This window comes from Ictalurus furcatus, chromosome 18, assembly GCF_023375685.1.
Source record: "Ictalurus furcatus strain D&B chromosome 18, Billie_1.0, whole genome shotgun sequence".
NCBI lineage: Eukaryota > Metazoa > Chordata > Actinopteri > Siluriformes > Ictaluridae > Ictalurus > Ictalurus furcatus.
The window spans coordinates 24600589-24620179 of NC_071272.1; the positions used below are offsets into that span (position 1 = coordinate 24600589).

At 39.2% G+C, this 19591-nt stretch overlaps 1 protein-coding gene across 1 annotated transcript; it reads left to right on the forward strand.

Moving 5' to 3' along the window:
* On the forward strand, positions 1-4862 carry LOC128622886 (glutaredoxin domain-containing cysteine-rich protein 2). The gene is made up of 3 exons (XM_053649677.1): positions 1-1204; positions 1973-2185; positions 3824-4862. Exons 1-3 carry the CDS (start codon positions 875-877, stop codon positions 3992-3994), a joined length of 714 nt encoding a protein of 237 aa, XP_053505652.1. The 5' UTR covers positions 1-874; the 3' UTR covers positions 3995-4862.
* The last annotated feature ends 14729 nt before the right edge of the window (positions 4863-19591 follow it).

Here is a 19591-nt window from a genome sequence, read left to right on the forward strand (position 1 = left end):
AGTACTCGTTCTTACAGAGGATGCTGTCAGATTGAGTTATTGTTAGACCTTCAGGACCTGCAAAAGGAAATACATTCTATGAATTTACTCTGAATAACTCCAGCAAATAATTATTTATATTTACCAGCACCTCCTGACAATTAGCCTTACGACATTACATCTTTAAATCAGGTAGGACACGTGAAGCAGAGGAAGTCTCTCTTGTCCTGATGAAACCTGTTTGTCCTGAGGGTCAGTAACGTGTGGAGCACGTGTGTAGTTTAATAATCATTTAGCCTGGCGTATCTGGAGGCTTGACGTGTCAAATGATCCTTTAATCGGGAAGCAAGAAAAACAATTTCACACACGACTGACTTGACAATAAAACAGCACACACCAAACAGTCAAAATAAGGTAGGAGTTAGAATGCAGTAACAGTCATCTGCGGAGATAATGACCAGATTGTTGTCGGAATACACGCAGACTGGTGCGCTATTTGTTAGATTACTGCCTCCTCGTCGAATGTTGGAACAGTATATAAACATAAAATGGCTCAAAGAAAAATGAAAGGCTATAATTGCTGAATAATGCCAAAGTGCTGAACTTCACAGCTCCGCTTCCTAACTGTCTAAAACATATGTTGAATAAGAAAAATGTGCTTCAATGCACAGTGTTGAAACCTTCCTGCTGCGATACTTCAACCATGATTATTTGATGAAAGCGCAAGGTCTCAGTTTCGGTCTCTGCTGTTCTGCACCTGACCTGACGTGCTCAATAATTCAGCAGGCCGGGGAAGAATGGATGAAGTCTCTACACCGTACTGCGAGCGCCGACGGCAGGGTGTTCGTACTTCTCAAGCCAGGCGTATATCATCAAAAACAACCTCTGAGGAAACATGGAGGAGTGCTCGAAGAAGACAGGGCCGAGACACGAGGGTAAGCCGAGGAAGGTGAGGTTCAAACTGGCGTCGTCGTACAGCGGCCGCGTGCTGAAGCACGTCTACGAGGACGGCCAGGAACTGGATAGTCCTGAGGAGAAGTACCCTCACAGCTTCATCCACACAAAGATCCCTCAGCACCTGGACGTAGAGCAGCTTTGCAGCTTTGAGGAGGTCCAGGGTGAGGATGTAGGTCCTCCTACGGGACTTATAGCCCAGCGCATCAACGTGTACCGAGCAGTGAGTGGCTTCAGACCGTTAACATCTAGCGATCAACAAGGTGAAAAAGTGAGTCGTGATAACACAGAGGATCCATTGTAGACGTTATAGTATTTGATTAGTCGCTTGAACATTCGTGTGTGTGTGTGTGTGTGTGTGTGTGTGTGTGTGTGATACTACAATCTCAGCAACATAATCCTCAGCACTTTCTTCCTCTCTACCTGTAGTGTTACATAATTTATATTTCTCATGGATATAAAAAAATTTTCCCCTCTCAAAGCTATTTATACACAACATCTCCAGCACAGCCTACAACCTTTTAAACAGCTTTGCTTGTGAGGTTTGCTTTTCTTTTTCCACTTATTGTGTGCGCACAATGCTGATCAAAACTTCTAATCACATTTATTATCATGAACCTGCAGATAAAGATAAAAGATATAAGATTGTCCTTTGGGGCTTTTCTTCTCTTTGACGTCCCAGATTGTTCAAGACAAGTCAAATATATATAAATATCCAGGAATAGTTAGGGATGACTGCTGAGAAAATGGCTTTTGTGTGTAATTGTGCTTGGGATTATTACAGTGTCAGTCATGAAGTTCTTCTCCGGCGGTTCTGTGGTGCGTCTGCAGCAGAGCAAATCAAACTCATCATGACACACGTTCTTTGTCTGGTTTCTCTCTAAGGAGCTTTGTGCCTTATTCATCACATTCAGTATTCATAGCAACAGATTAAAACAGACTCAACGACCCTTTTGTGTAGTTGTGGGGTTTTTTTTTTTTTTAAATACAATTTATTAATAATATGCTTTGTGCCCGTGTGTTTTCTGGATTCCTTCAGGCGCCAGTTTTAGACTTCGAAAAGATCATCATCTATACCAGCAACCTGAAGATCATCCGATCTCCTAGTAAAAAAGCTGAGAGTGGTGTAAGCTACCATCACGGTCGGGGAGAAGGACGAGAGGTTTCTCCAGGCCGTGAGCCCAGATCCAAAGGGCGACACAGAACAAAAAGTGTCCGTAAGGAGGAACGATGTCCTGCTCCTGAGGAAGAGGTGATTACTTTTCCATCCATTTTATCCTTGAGTCAGTCTTGCTAACATTTCTTCCTCCCCATCAGCCAGCTGTCCCCTATCACATGACAGCTATCAGCTACAATCTTCTGCTCATGCTGCGTGACAGGGAAGCGTAACACATTCAGAGGAAAGCGATATCTACCTGCATATCTGCATGCATGAGTTCACAGACCATACACGATTGGCTAGCGTCCCTCAGACAGCACGACCAATCATGTTCTCTGTCAGGATTTGAACTCACCATAGGCACCCTTCATGAAAATAACAAAAAATAAAAATATAAAACATCACATACTCTATAAATAAGTGACATTTTGAGCATATGGGAGTGCTGTAGTTTTACTTTACGACAAAGGTATTTTATTTGTATTTTTTTTTTTAAACATTCCGCAATGGTTTGAAAATGATCAGGACCAGTACACTTCATATTGCCCTGAAGCGTCTCCTGGTGAGAATACCAGCACTGAACCTCTTCCTGGAATGTCTCCAACGACAGGAGACTCTTGCACACAGATTTTGTTCCACAGATCTCTTTGGATATGTTTTAGTTTTGTGCACGTGTTGAAATAACACCACATATTTTATTTCAAATCCTTACAGAGGTATAAGACATATTTCCCAAAGCCTTAACCACTGAGATACTTTTCTGGCCAAGTCAACCAGGTGAAAGATCCAGGTACTGAGCAAAATTCATTCATCTGTAAATCTTTACAACAGTCCCTGGACGTCCAGCTGCAAAATGTGCTGAAGCGCCAAAGATCCACAACCACGCTGGATATAATCGATTTTATTTGCATTCAAAAATTCTACATTTTTCAACAAACGTGTCCAGACACACAATATAAACTGTAGTTATAATGTTCAGGTGCTGAGTTTTGTACCTGTTCATGTAACCATGGATACATGGATACATGTCTAATAGCTCTATTATTTTTACATCATTTTTGGGGGTCTTTGTTTCCACCACAGTCATTTTTGTCCATTCTCTTAAAAGGTAAATAATTCTATACATTAGTAAACTGATTACTTGAGCCACCCATTTCCCTTCTTAACTGAAAATTAAAAACTTAGCAGTTTTTATTCTGATCTCTTCTTTAATCCTCTAACAAAACTTAGAGCTTAAGTCTCATTACACTGAATAATAACACTGAACCGAACTCAGGGAAAATTATTAGTCACTTATTTCCTACTTTTCTCAAATGAAGCACTGTAACTGAACCGGTTTTTGTTTTGTTTTTGTTTTAATCTGGAGAGGTTTCCTGATGTAAGTTAAGTTTAAGAAGCATGCAGACGTATGAGACGGAAGGATGGGATCAAATCTGTCCGTCCTGAATTATTGGATTTCAAAGTGATTTTCTAAATTGTTCAGGTCATTCCAACTGGGCTCTATAAACAGCCCTTTTATGATCATACAGAATTCATGTTCCTGTGAGTGTCTGCTCTTAATCTGCTCCGATATCACTAACGAGCTCTTCTTCCCAAAGTCAGGAGCCTAATCAATAAAATACTGCGCTGTTATGGAAACGTGGAAGTGTATAGATCCCACTGCCTTTCCGTCACGTAGATATCCGGTAACTGTTCCCCGTGTGCTTGCTTTTTGTTTCCTTTACCCTGCAGGAAACAGGCGGCTGTGAGCAGTGTGGAGGTTCGGGTACCGCTCCGTGTTCCCTGTGCCATGGTAGTAAGCTTTCCATGTTGGCCAACCGCTTCAACGAGTCTATCCGAGAGTTACGCTGCCCGGCCTGCGATCCCCACGGCTTAGAGCCATGTCAGTCGTGCGTCCAGTAGACTTTTACATACTGTGCAGTTCTAACGAAGGCCCTGGACTGTTATTATGGACAGTATGACGAGGTCTGGCATTACAAGATGGAACCTGAGTGTGGAGTTCTGACCAGGAATCATATTTAATAATGATGATAAGAGAGAAATGTTTTAAGAATCCATTACTGTGATGAAGAAAACATTGAGGAGAGAAACTGACCTGAATCAGACCTGAACTTATCGTCAGCACGAGGTTCTGTGTGTCAGGGATTCATATATATTAAGTCTTAAATGATATTTACCTTAGAATACCTTTACCTAAAATATTTGCTTTGTTGTTCCGAAAGTGTCACCTGTCCCAGGAGGTGATTTTGTTACGTATCGGGATGGAAGGACAGTTTTGGTTTTCTCATGAGAGATGGACGTGATCGCATATTTGGCCAATAAATAAATAAAACGCAATCTATTGTTATCTTCTTTTAATATGACCGTAGGGATGTTGTGTACTAATAAAGATTTTCACCCTGAGAGAATTCCTACTGAGATTTACTTTAGGATCTGATCTCTCGCAGCGTTTATTTGTGTTCATTCACGTCTGTGGGTTTTCATTAAACTATTAGATTAATTCTTTACGAAGACGAGCTGCAACTGTCCCGTCAAGCAGTAAGGCGTTATATGGTTTGTAAGCTTGGTTTAGCTGTCAAAAAACCACAAATCATCTGAAGAGTAGAAGATGAATCACTGGATTATATTCCTTTATTCCAACGTCAGATCTAGAGCAGTCGATCACAAGGACTCTGTTTTATCTGGTTTTATAGTTTGCTAACATTTGCAACAATCCCAGCAACGCCCCGACCAACCTGTGCACCTGAGAAGGTGATCCGCTGCTCTGTGTTTTCCTTATTTACTTCATTCTTAATTTATATTCATTATTTTTGGTTGAATGTTGGCATTCCAATGTCCAAACCGAGCGTAGAAGTCTTTCAGCATCTATTTTAATCTGCAGTTCAGAGATCTTTTCCTCTCATCTTTCCATTAAAAGCTTTTCCTTGTTCAGTATATCCAGTCACATTATCTCTTAACACCTTCAGCTTCTCCTGTAGTTTCTCCTCAAATATTTATCACAATCAACTGTAATGCTGACTCACAGTCTCAAAAATGTGTACATTAAAAAAAAAAAAACTTTAAGAGGAAATGTTTCGTATTAGCACTGACATTCACAGGAAATTCAGATTTAAAGAGAAACCTTTCCATGTGCTGTTTAAAAATTTTTTTTAAAAATCACTATTGTATACTGTATATTACATAAAGTTGAACTCCTTCAGCTGTTTCTGAAACTCTGAAATAATGAATCTGTTTATAATATATTTTTCTTATGTTTTCTTGTAAACAAGGACTCTAAAGCTAATCTATGTTTATTAGCCATGACAGATATTATTGTTCTTCTAATTATCAGACGCTGAAAATGATTTAAAAAATCTAGAAGAAACACAGCAAAATCAAACATTTTTGGACTCAACAATCACAAAAAGCTCCTGTACGGACCGACACTCTGAGGACTTTTTTCTTTTCTTATTTTTCTGACCCTGCGCTTTTTTCATCGGCTGAGCCGTATTAGGGTGTGGCCTGGCCCATATGGTTGTTGGGAAAGGGATAGTGGGAGGAGTCAGTTTTTGGAGGGAAAAAACAACACTAGCTAGTTTCCACTTAATAAGGAGGAAAGTAGCTACGCAGTTAGTTTGTTCTTCTACACGTGTACATGTTCTGAACCGAAGAAGCAGAAAAGCTGCGGATCTCTGGATGCACCGAGAAGCTCCTGGAACCGAAAAGAAGACGTTTGCATTCAGGTGATCTTCTGATTACAAGGAGCAGGGAGATTAATCCTTTTTGCTCCTGTTTTTCATGTTTAAATGTATATTTTAAGCGACTTACTTTGAATTTTGGTGTCGAGAGCTGCATATTTGTGACACCTGGGACTTAGTGAAGATTTGAAGTTAGGTTGGAATGAATTTGTTGTTGTTCTGCATTTATAGAGTGGCTTTAGTTTGTTTAAGCTTTGTCCTTTCAGCTATAATAAGAGGGAAAATATCTATCAAACAATATTATAGAAAGTGTGTTAAATAGACCCCGCCCATTATTTTCTACAGGCTGCTTCATTAGAAACATTTCACGTGTTCATAGTTTAAATCCTTGAATTTTAGTTTCTCCTAATAACATGCATTTAAAAAAAAAACAAAAACAGATGGATGATGGAGTATGATATAAATGATAAAAATACTAACCTCATTCTAACACAATCCATTTGTTCTGAAACAAGACTTGGAATGCAGATGAGCAACGCTGCATTTATTCATTTCTCATTCAAGTACATTATTGATGTGAAACGCTCTCACCAATCTATTGGGGCAGTGGTGGCTTAGCGGTTAAGGCTCGGTTAACGTTACTGATCAGAAAGTCGGGGGTTCAAGCTGCCACTGTTGGGCCCTTGAGCAGGGCCCTTAACCCTCTCTGCTCCAGGGGGCGCTGTATCATAGCTGACCCTGCGCTCTGACCCCAACCTCCTGACATGCTGGGGTATGCGAAGAAAACAATTTCACTGTGCTGTAATGTACATGTGATCAATAAAGACTCGTTATCATCATTCCTCCTGTCACTTCAACTTCATCAGCATTTGTTTATTGACCTGTCTGGACTGATTACAATCACTTAATCCTTATAATCAAAATAGTATCTAATAGCACATAAATCTATGTCTTTGTCTTCAGTTAAGCTGTCTAGATTAACATTAACACATCCAACGTGTAATTTGAGATTGGTCTTCGCTGCAGTTCGTGTCTAATAGCAGGAGTTAATTAGATGCTTCTCGCAGGCAGCAGTGAAAATGTTGAAGACAGAAAAATCACAAGAACAATTAGCTGTGTGATGACATGCAGGACACATAAATAATTCAACACATGTTATAAATGACTGTTGGGGACTAAACACACACACACACTCTCTCTCTCTCTCTCTCTCTCTCTCTCTCTCTCTCTCTCTCTCTCTCAGTGAGTTAAAATTAAATTTATTTTCTCCCCCACAGATCTGACAATAGGTTACTAACACAAACATTTCTGCTTTACACGTATTCACCATGGTTCCTGCGTTTCCGCTTCATTCACTGCACTCGTAATTGTGTGTTGTTTGTTTGTTTGTTTGTTTGTTTATTTATTTATTTATCACAGTCAGTGTCTGCACGTCGGACATAAATAGACTCGGTGCTGTCCAGTTCCACCATTTTGAAGCAAAGTAAAAGAGATGAAAAACGGGGAAATCTGTTCTGCTTCAGCGCTGAAACGGAGAAATTGTGCCTCTCCTGGATTTCTGCAGGTGTCCTTGCTTTGTCTCTGCTGATTGCTGCATAGCTTCATGCTGATCTGGAAATCAAGCTGAACATGTGTGTTCGTCTGAAATCGAACACTTTTCATCCTGTTACTAAACTAGAGATCAGTAAATCTGTAGCTGGATCTGCTTAGTGCTTCAAATCGTGCTGTGTATTTGTATTTAAACCAGAAGTAGTCGTGGTGTGAAGTCAGCTCTGACCTCTATGCCCTGGAAATACTGAAGGAAATAATAATAATAATAATAATAATAATAATAATAATAATAATAATAGTGCTGTTGTGAAAAATAAGTCATTTTCATAGTCACGTCATTCACTAATTCTAACAACGAATAGAAATTTGCAGAACATAACTTTTATTCAGCTCCTCCATACACTGCAGAACTTTCTGGAAAGCGTTCTATTTAGTGATTTAGTGTGACTGACTGAGGTAGGAAACTCTTTCAAAACAGAAAAGTCTTTCACAAATGCTGTTCGTAGTTAACGACAATATAAAGCTAATAATAGTTGATCGGATTTACTTCAGTTTTTTTTTTTAGGTTTGCAACATTCCGGAGAGATCAGACATGAGAATCTAATCGACTACAAACCTGGACATGGTGTTGCTGTGAATCCAAATGGAGTCCTTTAAGTGACATTTCATTATAAGAAGTTATACGTTTTAAAATGAATTAAATGATTATTATTGGTAAACCCCAGCAGGGATACACAGGGCATCGTCTGCATAGACTATGTGGAGCGGTGGCTCTGTAAATGAATCGGAAATGAATTTCTTTAGACTAGTATAAAGTCTTTGTGTGTATTTATGGAGTTGCAGTTGTGGTGGGAATTTTGCTGAGACCTGGCAACCTTCTTCTTCAACCTTCACATGAAGGTCTATATTATATTATATTATATTATATATTTATTATATAATATCTCTGAATAATGCATTTGTATTGGGTTGTACATCACTACAGAACGTATAGCTGATGCATCTATATAAAGCAGCCTCTCATCTTCCGTTCCAGAAAGAAAATCGCAAGAAAGATTTCTGATGAACAAACTTAAAGATATCTTGGATCGAACACACTCAGAACCCAGTCGAAAGAAAATGGGTTCCTATGCAGTAATAAATGAAAAGTATCAAAAACCTAGTTGGCCAGAATTCACCAAGTCAACACACAACTCCGCAGAAGATTAATTACCTCTCGGGAGAATCGGCCCGGGTGTAATACTGAGGAAGATTGCTTTGGCAAACGGTTGTATACTAACTAAGCCGAGACAGTCAGGCTGAAATGAAGTGCATTATTAGGTGTTACAGAGAAATCATATCTGCTTTAGGGCAGTTCATTAATTTTTAGGTTTTGAGACCTACAGTGTCCTCCATTAATATTGGCGCCCTGGGTAAATATGAGCAAAGAAGGCTGTGGAAAAAGTCTCTTTATTGTTTAACCTTTTGATATTTTGTTAAAAACATTTGCAAAAATTCTCTGCTCTCATGGATATCAAACAATTACAAACACAACACAGGTTTAACAAACCTCCCCCCCCCCCCCCCAAACTTTAAATATAGGTGTGCAACAATTATTGGCACCTCTATTAATTCATAAATCTATTTGAAGTATATTACATTGATATTTTCATTTATTTTTAGTACTCCTGGGAGACTAGGAACAGGAAATTGTTCAACCATGATTTCCTGTTTCACAGGGGTATAAATATGAGGTAGCACACAGGCCAAATTCCCTTAGTCATTCATAAGAATGTTTAAGAGCGAGGAATATAGCTGTGATGTGCAGTAAAAGGTTGTTGAGCTTCACACAGTGGGGCGTGTCTATAAGAAAATAACACAAGCATTGAAAATGCCCATTTCCACCATCAGGGCAATAATTAAGAAGTTCCAGTCCACTGGAAATGTTATGAATCGACCTGGAATTGGACGTGTGTCTATATCGTCTCAACGCACTGTGAAGAGGACGGTTCGAGTGGATAAAACATCTCCAAGGATCACAGCTGGAGAACTGCAGAAGTTAGTTGTGTCTTGGGGTCAGAAAGTCTCCAAAACTACAATCCGAAGTCACCAACATCACCACAAGCTGTTTGGAAGGGGTTCAAGAAAGAAGCCTCTACTCTCATCCAAAAACACACTCGAGCGTCTTCAAAATTTATTTTTTTTTTATCAAACACATTTAGGTGTGCAGACACACCCCAACACTGCCTGCCACACCCCATCACCCCCTCACTACTTCAGTGATGATAAGGGCTGGTTTGTAGGTTTTGAGGGGCTGGTTGTAGCTTTGAATGAAAGAAGTGAGCAGACGGTAAGTTATGATGTTCTTTATACAGGTCTTGATGGAGGGAATAAATCAGAGGAATTGTCAGTGATTACAGTGAAGTGCAGTTGGTAGAATGGAGATAAATTGGACTCATTACCTGCACTTGTTCAGCATGTTCTTTCTTCCTGACCCAAATTAAGTCACATATTTATACATTTCTCCTCCAAGAGGACTGAACAGATTCTGTTCCATGATTTTAGGCAATTTATTTGAGGTGACTTCTTTTAATAAGCTCATACCAGCAGCAGTGTGTCGTTTACGGTAAGATTCACTTTTGGGAAATTTGTCAGAAAGATTGGTAGGTAATTATTTGATTCCCAGGAGTTTTATGTGTGTGATGAAACTGAAATAATCTTTACAAGAATAAACCCACATCTAGTGTATGAAAAAGGGTGTAGTTTTGATTGAAAAAAGACCTGATATCTTTTTTTTTAATTGGATAAAATTGTTGTTGTTGTTGTTGTTGTTGTTGTTATAGAGACACATAAACAGGGTATAACATTTTCTGGAATGATGTTGCACAACATCTATGTGGGACGTTTATAGATTACAGCAGATCAACGGAGCTGGAAGTATTTTCAAAAAAACTTTTAACTGTAAAATAAACGTATAATCGTTGACGTTGCTCTAATATTTATGGAAGGAGTCTCCGGTGTCAGGGCTTTGTAACGGTCAGCAGGTTTTCCAACATCTTCAGGACAGGAGGCTACGTTTTTGTGGTTTCTTTGTAACATGACAAGCTGCGTTGTGTGTTTTTTTTTTTTTTTGTCTTATTGTCTTCAAGAGAGAGAAAAAAAGTCTGCTGAGGGAACGAGTGTTTATAGCTGCTATAACGTAAGCGAGAACAGGAACTAACTTGTCTCTTGGGCAGTCCATAACATTTCAATGTAATTATAAACGGATTAAAAGTGTGATGTGTTGTTCATTAATAAATAAAACTGTTGGCAAATTGCTATATGATGAGAGGAATTAAACACTTTTTGGCATGCTGTTATATGCAATCAACTTCGTCTCACGCCGTATGACACCAGTCCGCTGTGGATTATTTTCGTATTACAGCACAGTCCGTTGTGTGTTATTCCTTACATATACAGGTACTGTGTAAATAAATTGTGCCACAAATACTGATCACACAACACTGACTAAAATAGCAGCAGTGATGGTAATCTCTTCACTACGCTCAGCCGCCAGGTGTCAGTATAGCGCACTTTCAGCACCATTATACTGGCTGTTTCATTAATCTAAGAGGAAAATCACTTACACTGGCTTTAAATGCTTGAGTCTGTCTTCCAGTTAGAGTGCATCCATTTGCCCCAGCACAGACAGTTCCACCTCATACTATTCTGTGCCAGATTCATTCCTTGTTTCTCAATCTTTGATGCAACACAAGCAGACGAATTAATGCGTAACCTCCAGTGAAAAGCTTCCCATTTATTTTTAATCAGCTTCTCTCTCTCTCTCCAGTACAGTAATCACGAGCCACTGTGGCTTCTCTCTCTCTCTCTCTCTCTCTCTCTCTCTCTCTCTCTCTCTCTCTCTAAATGATCCTGCCTTGCTGGTATGAATTGGAGTTCAGCCCAGTGGTCTGTTAATTGCCGTTTCCTCCATCTCAGGCTTCCTGATGTGTGTTAAAGATAAGTGCCTCCTGTGCACGGTGGATCCGAGTGGACCAGCTGGCTATCTTAGTGCAGTATCATCGATGTAAAATGAATGTCATCTGGCTGCTGGGGTGATGAAAGGATTTTGTATGCTTTGTAATGCATAGAGCAAATTATAACGACGAGTGAAGGAAATAAAAATGATGGTCGCTCCTAACATGGGCAAGCTAAAGAATCACACAGTAACTCTTAACTGTTCCGATTTTAGACTATAATGAATTATTCAATTAGACAGTGGAGAGATTTATGCATTAATGGTTTGGTATAGGGATGATCCACTAGCAGACAGGTTTTTAGTACCAGTTGAACACTGTGAACACACCTCTCTTTACAATAACTTATCTTCAATCAGATCTAGGAGGATTAGGATCTCTGCACAGATCGAATCCATCGAGGCCTGATGTATACCCCATCGAGGTCTGACTGCTACTCTATCTGTAGCCTCCAGCAGGCTACACAATACACAACACGGCATTCAAGAGTAACACACACACACACACATGCACACACAGCTTCCTGTATGTTTGTTGTTTATTATGGTTAGGTTGACAGGTATACTGTACCTTAAAATATTTCTTCATAAAATCATGCAGGTGCAGGTCAAGAGCGTCAGTTAATGTTCACATCAAACATGATTAGGGACGAAGGGGGTGATCTCTGTGACTTTAAGCGTGGCATGGTTGTATGGTTGTTGGTACCAGATGGACGGGTTTGAGTATTTCAGAAGCTGAAAGACCGTCCTGTGAGAGGAGACTCTGCAGGCTAGAACACCTGGTTGATGAGAGAGATCAGAGGAGAATGACCAGAGCTGACAGGAAGTCTATAGTAACTCAAATAATCACTCTTTATGACCGTGGTGAGCAGAAAAGCATCTCAGAACACACAACACATCAAACCTTGAGGTGGATGAGCGACAACAGCAGAAGACCATACAGTAAAATATGTGACGGTGAATGTATATTTCCTCATCGGCGAAGATTAATAACATTTAGAATAACTTATTCTGCTTTGCAAATGAGTAAAAAAATACATTAAAAAGTTTAATTATAGGACAGCTGTCTATTAAATATCCTCACAGTTCAGTGTCATCACCAAGTTCATCAGTATTCGATTAGAGGAGTTCTTTAACCAGGATTCCGTATTCATTCAATTCTGTATGTCCTGTTCATGATGCATGATGATTTCCAGTGTAATCGTTGTGCATTAATAATAATAATAAATTCTGTAATAATTATTTATATGATATAAAATTGCCATAGAAACTGTGTCTGTAAGTGTGAGTAATCCACAGCTGCCATGTGATGCGTTATCAGTTCAGCGTTTAGCATTTTAAGTTATGCATCCATGAGCCTGACTCCATCTCCGTCGTCTAAATTAGACGAGCAGAAAGAACAGCCATCGCCTGGACAGAACTGATTCTCTCCGTCATCACCAGCAGTCCCTGCCCTCCTAGGACTATTTTCTATTTCTGTAATCTGAGCAGAGGAGCGATAAGAGTGTTTGAGAGATGCTCCCGGCCATACGGGACTCCAGACGATCCAGCCAGTGGGAAAACTGCATCCCTCTCGAGGTCCTCGAGTTCAGCCTGAAAAGTTCAGTACAACCAGATCAGGGCATTTATTCCATCCCCCTTCCTGTAGCACTACATACGCCAGTCCACAGAAAGAGACAAAACTTCCACAGTAGCAGTGCTGCAGCACAGGCCAGAAGAGAAAAGCAACCGGAAATGCTTTAACTCTCTGAATAAGGTGCACGTTGGTCCATAATGTGGTTTGCAAACAATCCTTTTTTAATGCTGAAAGCACAGATTTCAAACATGTACGTGTTTGTGTTTACATTGTGATGAAGTTGCATCACTGATGATACATCTTTCTAACTTCAGTGTGGATTTTATCTAGTTCAGTGTAGTTTATTTAGTTATAAAGCACATTTTAAAAACAAGTTGAAACCAAAGCGCTGTATAAGTACAAAACAGATTTATACAAACATTTAATAGTATTAAATACCAATGGACAAATAAATTCTACACCCTCAGACCGAAGTAAAAGATAACGATTCAAATTTTTTGTTGATAGACCACATAGAATTGGAGATTATATAATAAGATAAAATTAGTATAGAAATTCTACAGTGTTCGTTTTGGTTGTCAAACTGTGCACAGGGCAGTTTATATGTGTTTATTGGAATATCTTTGTTTTGTTTTTTTGTTTTTGTTTTTTTTGTCGTATTAACAAACATGGGGAAAAATATTCGGCTCGGGTTAGATGGGTTGCGCTGAAGAAAAACAAACAAACAAACAAAAACATACCAGTCACATGAATTTTTAAAGTCAAAATAGCCGCAGACCCCCAAAGGGTTAACGCTGTAATGTCTGCAGTTCTGTCAGCTGAAGGGTTTAACCTGGGTAGGATGAACAGTGGCATCAGGAACCTTCTTCTAGGAGACATCTCCAGAATGGTGGCGCTACACCGTGATGCTTGCTCTCTCTACCAGACTCGTCAAATCCAAGGAAGAGCGTCGGCCACTGGGGGTTTTATTCTCTCTACGCAGAAAACGAGTTTCAGGCCAAAGCTGAGGAACATTTATGATGGTGCACACCAGAGGTTATTAAGCACCATCAGTAGCAGCCATTTTGAAAGGAAAAAACAGTCAGTGATCGCTGCAAAAACAGTAACAGATATTTATATGGCTTCTTTTATTTGCCTAATTATAAACGATCCTATTATATATTATAGCGATCCCTGACCTCAGATCTCTGTTATCTCTGTGATAAAGGCTTTAGATGATCATTTCTTCTTCCGCCTCTCAGATGATTTTTATTGTTGTGGTTCATGACACATTTTGGATTGTGCAAGTGACAGTGAAAATGTGCTCATGTTGGTCATTTCAAAGGAAAATCGGGATCGAACAGGTCATCTTCTGATGTTTCCAAGAGCAAAGCAAACATCTTCATTACAGCAGACTGAATCCTGCTCACTGATTGAGATATCTTGACGTTTGGCAGTAAAATAATGATATAAGCCTCAGATGTTGCTACTCGGGGTCTTTAGGCTGTTAAAGTTCTCCCATACTCTCACAGCGCTGAATAAACTGCTGCCCTGGTGAAAGAGTGCTGAATTAATCCATCTATCTCCAAGGTCCTTTTTACTCACTGCTGAATTAATCTTGTGACATGAAATCTAACACCGGAAACCAAAAAGCAATTATTTGTTCCCCTGCTGTGGAGTCGGGATGTCAGTCGACTTAAGTGGAGATTTATTTGGCTTATTCAGCTGTTGGAGCGAGAGAACTGCTTCATTTCTCTTCAGACGTGTTAAAAGGATGTTGGATTCCTTCAGCTGAACAGGACTGCAGATCTGATGCGACAATACAGTCGCAAGGTGTTCGAATACTAAAAGGCAAATGTAAATTTGGGCTGTTGGCTCTCTGAAGTTTTCGGCCTTTTTTGAAATGGTAATGTGGGGGGAAACGTGCCTTTTAGGCTTGAGGCACTTTTTATTTTTTTTTCTAAATGTTTTTGTGGATATGACAGCAGGTGGGTAACATGCTAAATAGTTTTGCCAGCAATAATTGATCTGCTGTATATAAGTTTCCCTGACAGATATTTCATGATGAAAGGTAACTTTTATTTAAGGTCTAAATATTTAATTAGTGCTAAATTCAAAAATGTTTCAACATTCAACCCTGAGTTTCCATTTCTGTTTGAGGTCTGTGTGTGTGTGTGTGTGTGTGTGTGTGTGTGTGTGTGTGTGTCACTTCTGACTGGAGCGTTTTCTTTCTTTTTTTCAACTTTACAAGCAATCAGTGCAAATGCGATGCGTTCCAGTTGCTGATGTTTTTGCTCCGAAGTCTCATTAACAATTTAGCTAGTTATGTAGGCTAGTTAGCTAGCTAGCCATGTAAAGTAGAGTAACTTGCTAACTGGTTAATCCCATTCTGAACGAATTCACCTGTTCGATACGGCAGGTGTGTTTCCCGTCTCTGATGTCAGTGTGCAATACGAACATAGGACAGCTAATACCATTAACTTTATTAGCTAATTAATCTTCCATTATTTCTAGATGCAGTTCACATTTTGACCACTAGGTGCAATAATAACTATGAATCTAAATGGTACAGTGGGCACGCTGCACCACGATCTCGAAAGGCGAACAATCAGTGGAACATTGCTTCTGACTTAACGTCTGACTCCGAACTTAATTCCTTTTTTATTATTATAGCATACCTTATCTGTGGTATTACACAATTTATAATTCTACATTTTACTGCTGGAATTCTGGTCCTGATCACATGTTGTATCACTTGTTATCTATGGCCTGAGACTTGTAAGAGCACATGTGGCAGGTTTGGGAGTTGTTGATATTGGTGTGGTCTTCAGCACATTGAGGAGAATGTTTACTGTACTGTAGTGTCTCTGATGTGACCAGCATTTGAAGATCCTCTTCCAGCCAGTTTGAACTACCCTTTGTCCAGAAAGCGTGAGCTGACTCTCGAGATTGGAGATGATGATGTGCACATTTGGGATTCTGAGAGATTATATCAAATGATCTGAATTGACAGTAAAAAAAAAAAAAGAAGTAATTTCATCTTCATCAGATGTAGTTTGTCATTTATCTTTGTACTTGCATATATTTTTTTTCCTTTTGATTACAAAAAGCTTTTTGAGAAAAACCTGTTTTATTTTATTCACTACTCTTCAAAACTGTCATGATAGTCAGACATCAGCCGTCTCTGGGGATTTATGCAACAGACAGATAAGATGCTTTTCCCATCTGCATGGTTTGGAAACGGAGCCTCGCCAATCTTCCGATTCCTCCGTAAGGAGAAGCAGCATCGAGCATCCTGCTAAAAAAAAATAAAATAAAAAAGCTGCATGTTGGTGTTCTTATCGCTTTAATCCTGAGAGCAGCATGTTCACTCCCGGAGAGATGGTGTGAGGAAGAGATAGCACACCCCAAAGAGCAATCACTCGTAGATTACTGAGTCCAGCTCCTGCTCCGATCATGCCTCAGAAATCCGATCTGGAAAAGCATCAAAACCGTCTTTCTCTTCAGCTTTCCTTTGACATGAATACTTCATCCTTTTTTTTGAAATCTAAATGCTGTAGATGTGGACATGCATACACCTCTATATGTAGCAAAATGATCTTCCCAGATTCAAGGTCATACAAGGTCATCACTGAAACCTCATCTCAAGGTCATAGGTGTGGGATCACGCCTTGAGGACTTCATGGCGTTTAAACATAAACGAATCCGTTAGAAAGATGAAATTACCAACCACAACATCACCAGATATTAGATATCTTTTCCTCTGATTTTAATGCACAAGATTCACTCTGAACTACGCCACAACCCATTTAAATAACAACCACGTTCTCATATCCAAATCCCGACTGCCAAAGTGTGTTTATTCAGTACTTTATTTTTATACATGAATACAATTTCAAATCCCTTATGCTTGTTACTAAAGATCTTTCACATAATATGGTTCTGTTCTTTATTATATAACAACATACATCTGTGACAAAACAGTAGTAGATGCAATCCACACATTGTGCTTATCTTTATTCTGTATCATTATATCTCTATCATTATGTATTTATGTTTTTTTTTTCTTTTCTTTATTTTTTTTAATATTGTCACAAATCAACGCGTCTGTATAAAGTGTTCTTACTCAACATGCGTACAATGTTCTGGACCTCGTCACAAACAAAACACTCATCGTTCAACATCCACTTTTGCGTAGTTTTGCTTCGATTCATGTCTTTTTTCTGATTGTTAAATGCTGTTATGATTTCATGTGCTTTATAGAAGGAAACGTCAGTGTGTTTTTATCATACTGTAAAAGAAAAGAAAGAAAGATACGCAGCAACACACTTAAAGCTTGTGTTTCAGGTCAGAATTAATGTAACATCAACATTCAGGACTTAAATAAAGGGTTTAATAAAACATTCCCCCAACCTGAGAATGAATAAAAGTGTCCGGATTTGTCTGGTATGATTTGAGATGACGTTTGAAGAGGATTTAACTGTGATCCGTCGTGTTCCGGAGATAAACGTTCTGTTCTGTTAAACCGTTCTGTCTACCAGCGTGTGGAATTATAGCTAATAAATGATTTGCTGGTATAAACCGGATCGTTGTGTAAGCTTTAACGAGTGAACTTTTACTGCTGATCTGAGGTTAATCGCTTTCTTCAGTCACGTGAAGTGCAGCGTTCTGGCTTTATGATCCCGGACCCCGCCGATCTGCTGACGCAGGATGAACGCCGGGATTAGTATACACTCTTTGTACATTCTTTCTGTTCAACACTATTGACATCTTGAATTTAAAGAGCACATACTTTTATCTGGATCTTCAAAATTTAGCATTTTGCATTTTTATCTGCAGTCTTGTCGTGCAGACTGGAATCCAATCTCATGTGAAATACGCAAACGTCCGATGTGAGATGGCAGGACGTCAGTCAGATGTCAGTCAGCCAATTTATCACCCCTAGATATAACGAATAACACGACAGGTCCTGGCTCACCAGATTTCATGGTTTATAATGGCTTTAAAAATGATTCGTTTTTTTTTTTTTTTATAGAAACAGTCTCATTTTTCCAGGACAGCGCAAACACTTCAAGTCTACTTGACATTTGTTCTCTTGCTGGTTTCAGAGAATCCAATTTTGTCACAGCAAAGTTCACATGCTTCTCACAGAATAATTAATGGCATCTCTATCTTGCTGTCCAAACACACGGTCCATGTTAGATTTACACCTTACTCAAGACTCGACCCCAGCATGTGCCAGACTAACATTACCTCTGAAGGTGGAGTGAATCATCTGCATTCTTTAGTTTTTCCCTTTGCAGACAAGGTCACATTTAATGCAAAATAGAAATGGGGCTCCCCCTGAGCGGAGAGGACGCTGTACACCGTCATCACAGAGTAGTCACACACTGTGTCTGGAAAATGTCCGGGATCTTTGAGCGTCCTCTGTCAGGATTTAGTGAACGGATGTCTTATTGTGGTTTCATATTACGACGGTACCTCCATTTGGAGGGACAGAAACAGCAGGAATTTCAGTGGGCTTCTTCCGGAATACACGAAAACATTTCTCCTGATGTTCTGAACAGTAAACATAAGTTGGTCAGAACAATACAAGCCCATCTGTAACTGTGTACAATCACAATATTTGACCCATAAAATTGCCAATATTGTCCTAAACTTCTTTGTACTTACTAATGAACTTAAAGTTTTATTTGATGTCACATGTGATGGCTCCTGATCTAGCTCACCTGACTGAATCTTGGTCATTTTGGGGATATTTTTGAGATCATGGTGCAACGGCAGAAATAAGGCACAGGATTGGGAGTGTTTGGTTTGTTGTTGTTGTTGTTGTTGTTGTTGTTTTCTTTTCTTTTTTTTTTTTTTTAAATATATATAACAACTAGCTGGCTGACAGAATTTACAACAAATGTATTTTCTGTCATCTTGTGCTCTTTTGTTTGGGATTCACTCACATACTCGGGTCTGAGTGTGTAAACACGAGAACACTCAAAAAACCAAACTCAAACTGACCTCTAATCACGGTCTAGCGTGCGCCGTCTGCTGTTCTGTGCTCGCCTTAATAAACGATCTGGGCGTTTGTTTTCGATATGAAAGTGCAAAGTACAGAAGTGCTGATGCAAATAGATTCATTTGGATAAATTTGTTATTTATTGAGGCTGAAAGTCACTTCAGCAACGGGGAACTGTGTGCACAAGACAAAACAACCCCCAAAAAAACTAAACCGGTATACATGTGGAACTCAGTTTCAGGACAAAACCATGCTGTTTACTAGGATTTAATAATGAAAAGGTTTATCAAGGTCATGCGTCAGTATCTTAAAACGATTAAAAGCTTATTTCAAAATAATTAATCTTACACTGGACACTCAATTATGTGGCAAGGTTTAGTTTCAGTAGAACTTTTTCCAGGAGATCTGAACTCGTCACGGTTATCGAGAGCCAGGGGGAAATCTCAGACGTGTCATTTTGCACATCACAAAACCGACGCAATTATTCTTTTAAGCGTGCAATTAATCCCCTAACCCCTAACCCCTAACCCTAACCCTGGCACATGCACGGTATATTTACGTAACGTTTTAATGAATCAATGCCATTGTGTTTCTATATGGAATAATTCCTTGCTTATTAACGCTTATTCTTTTAGAAATATGACATTTTGTGTACAATATCAACAGATTAGAATTTCACGGCTTAGTCTGTGTGCTTAGTGTCGAAGTGAAG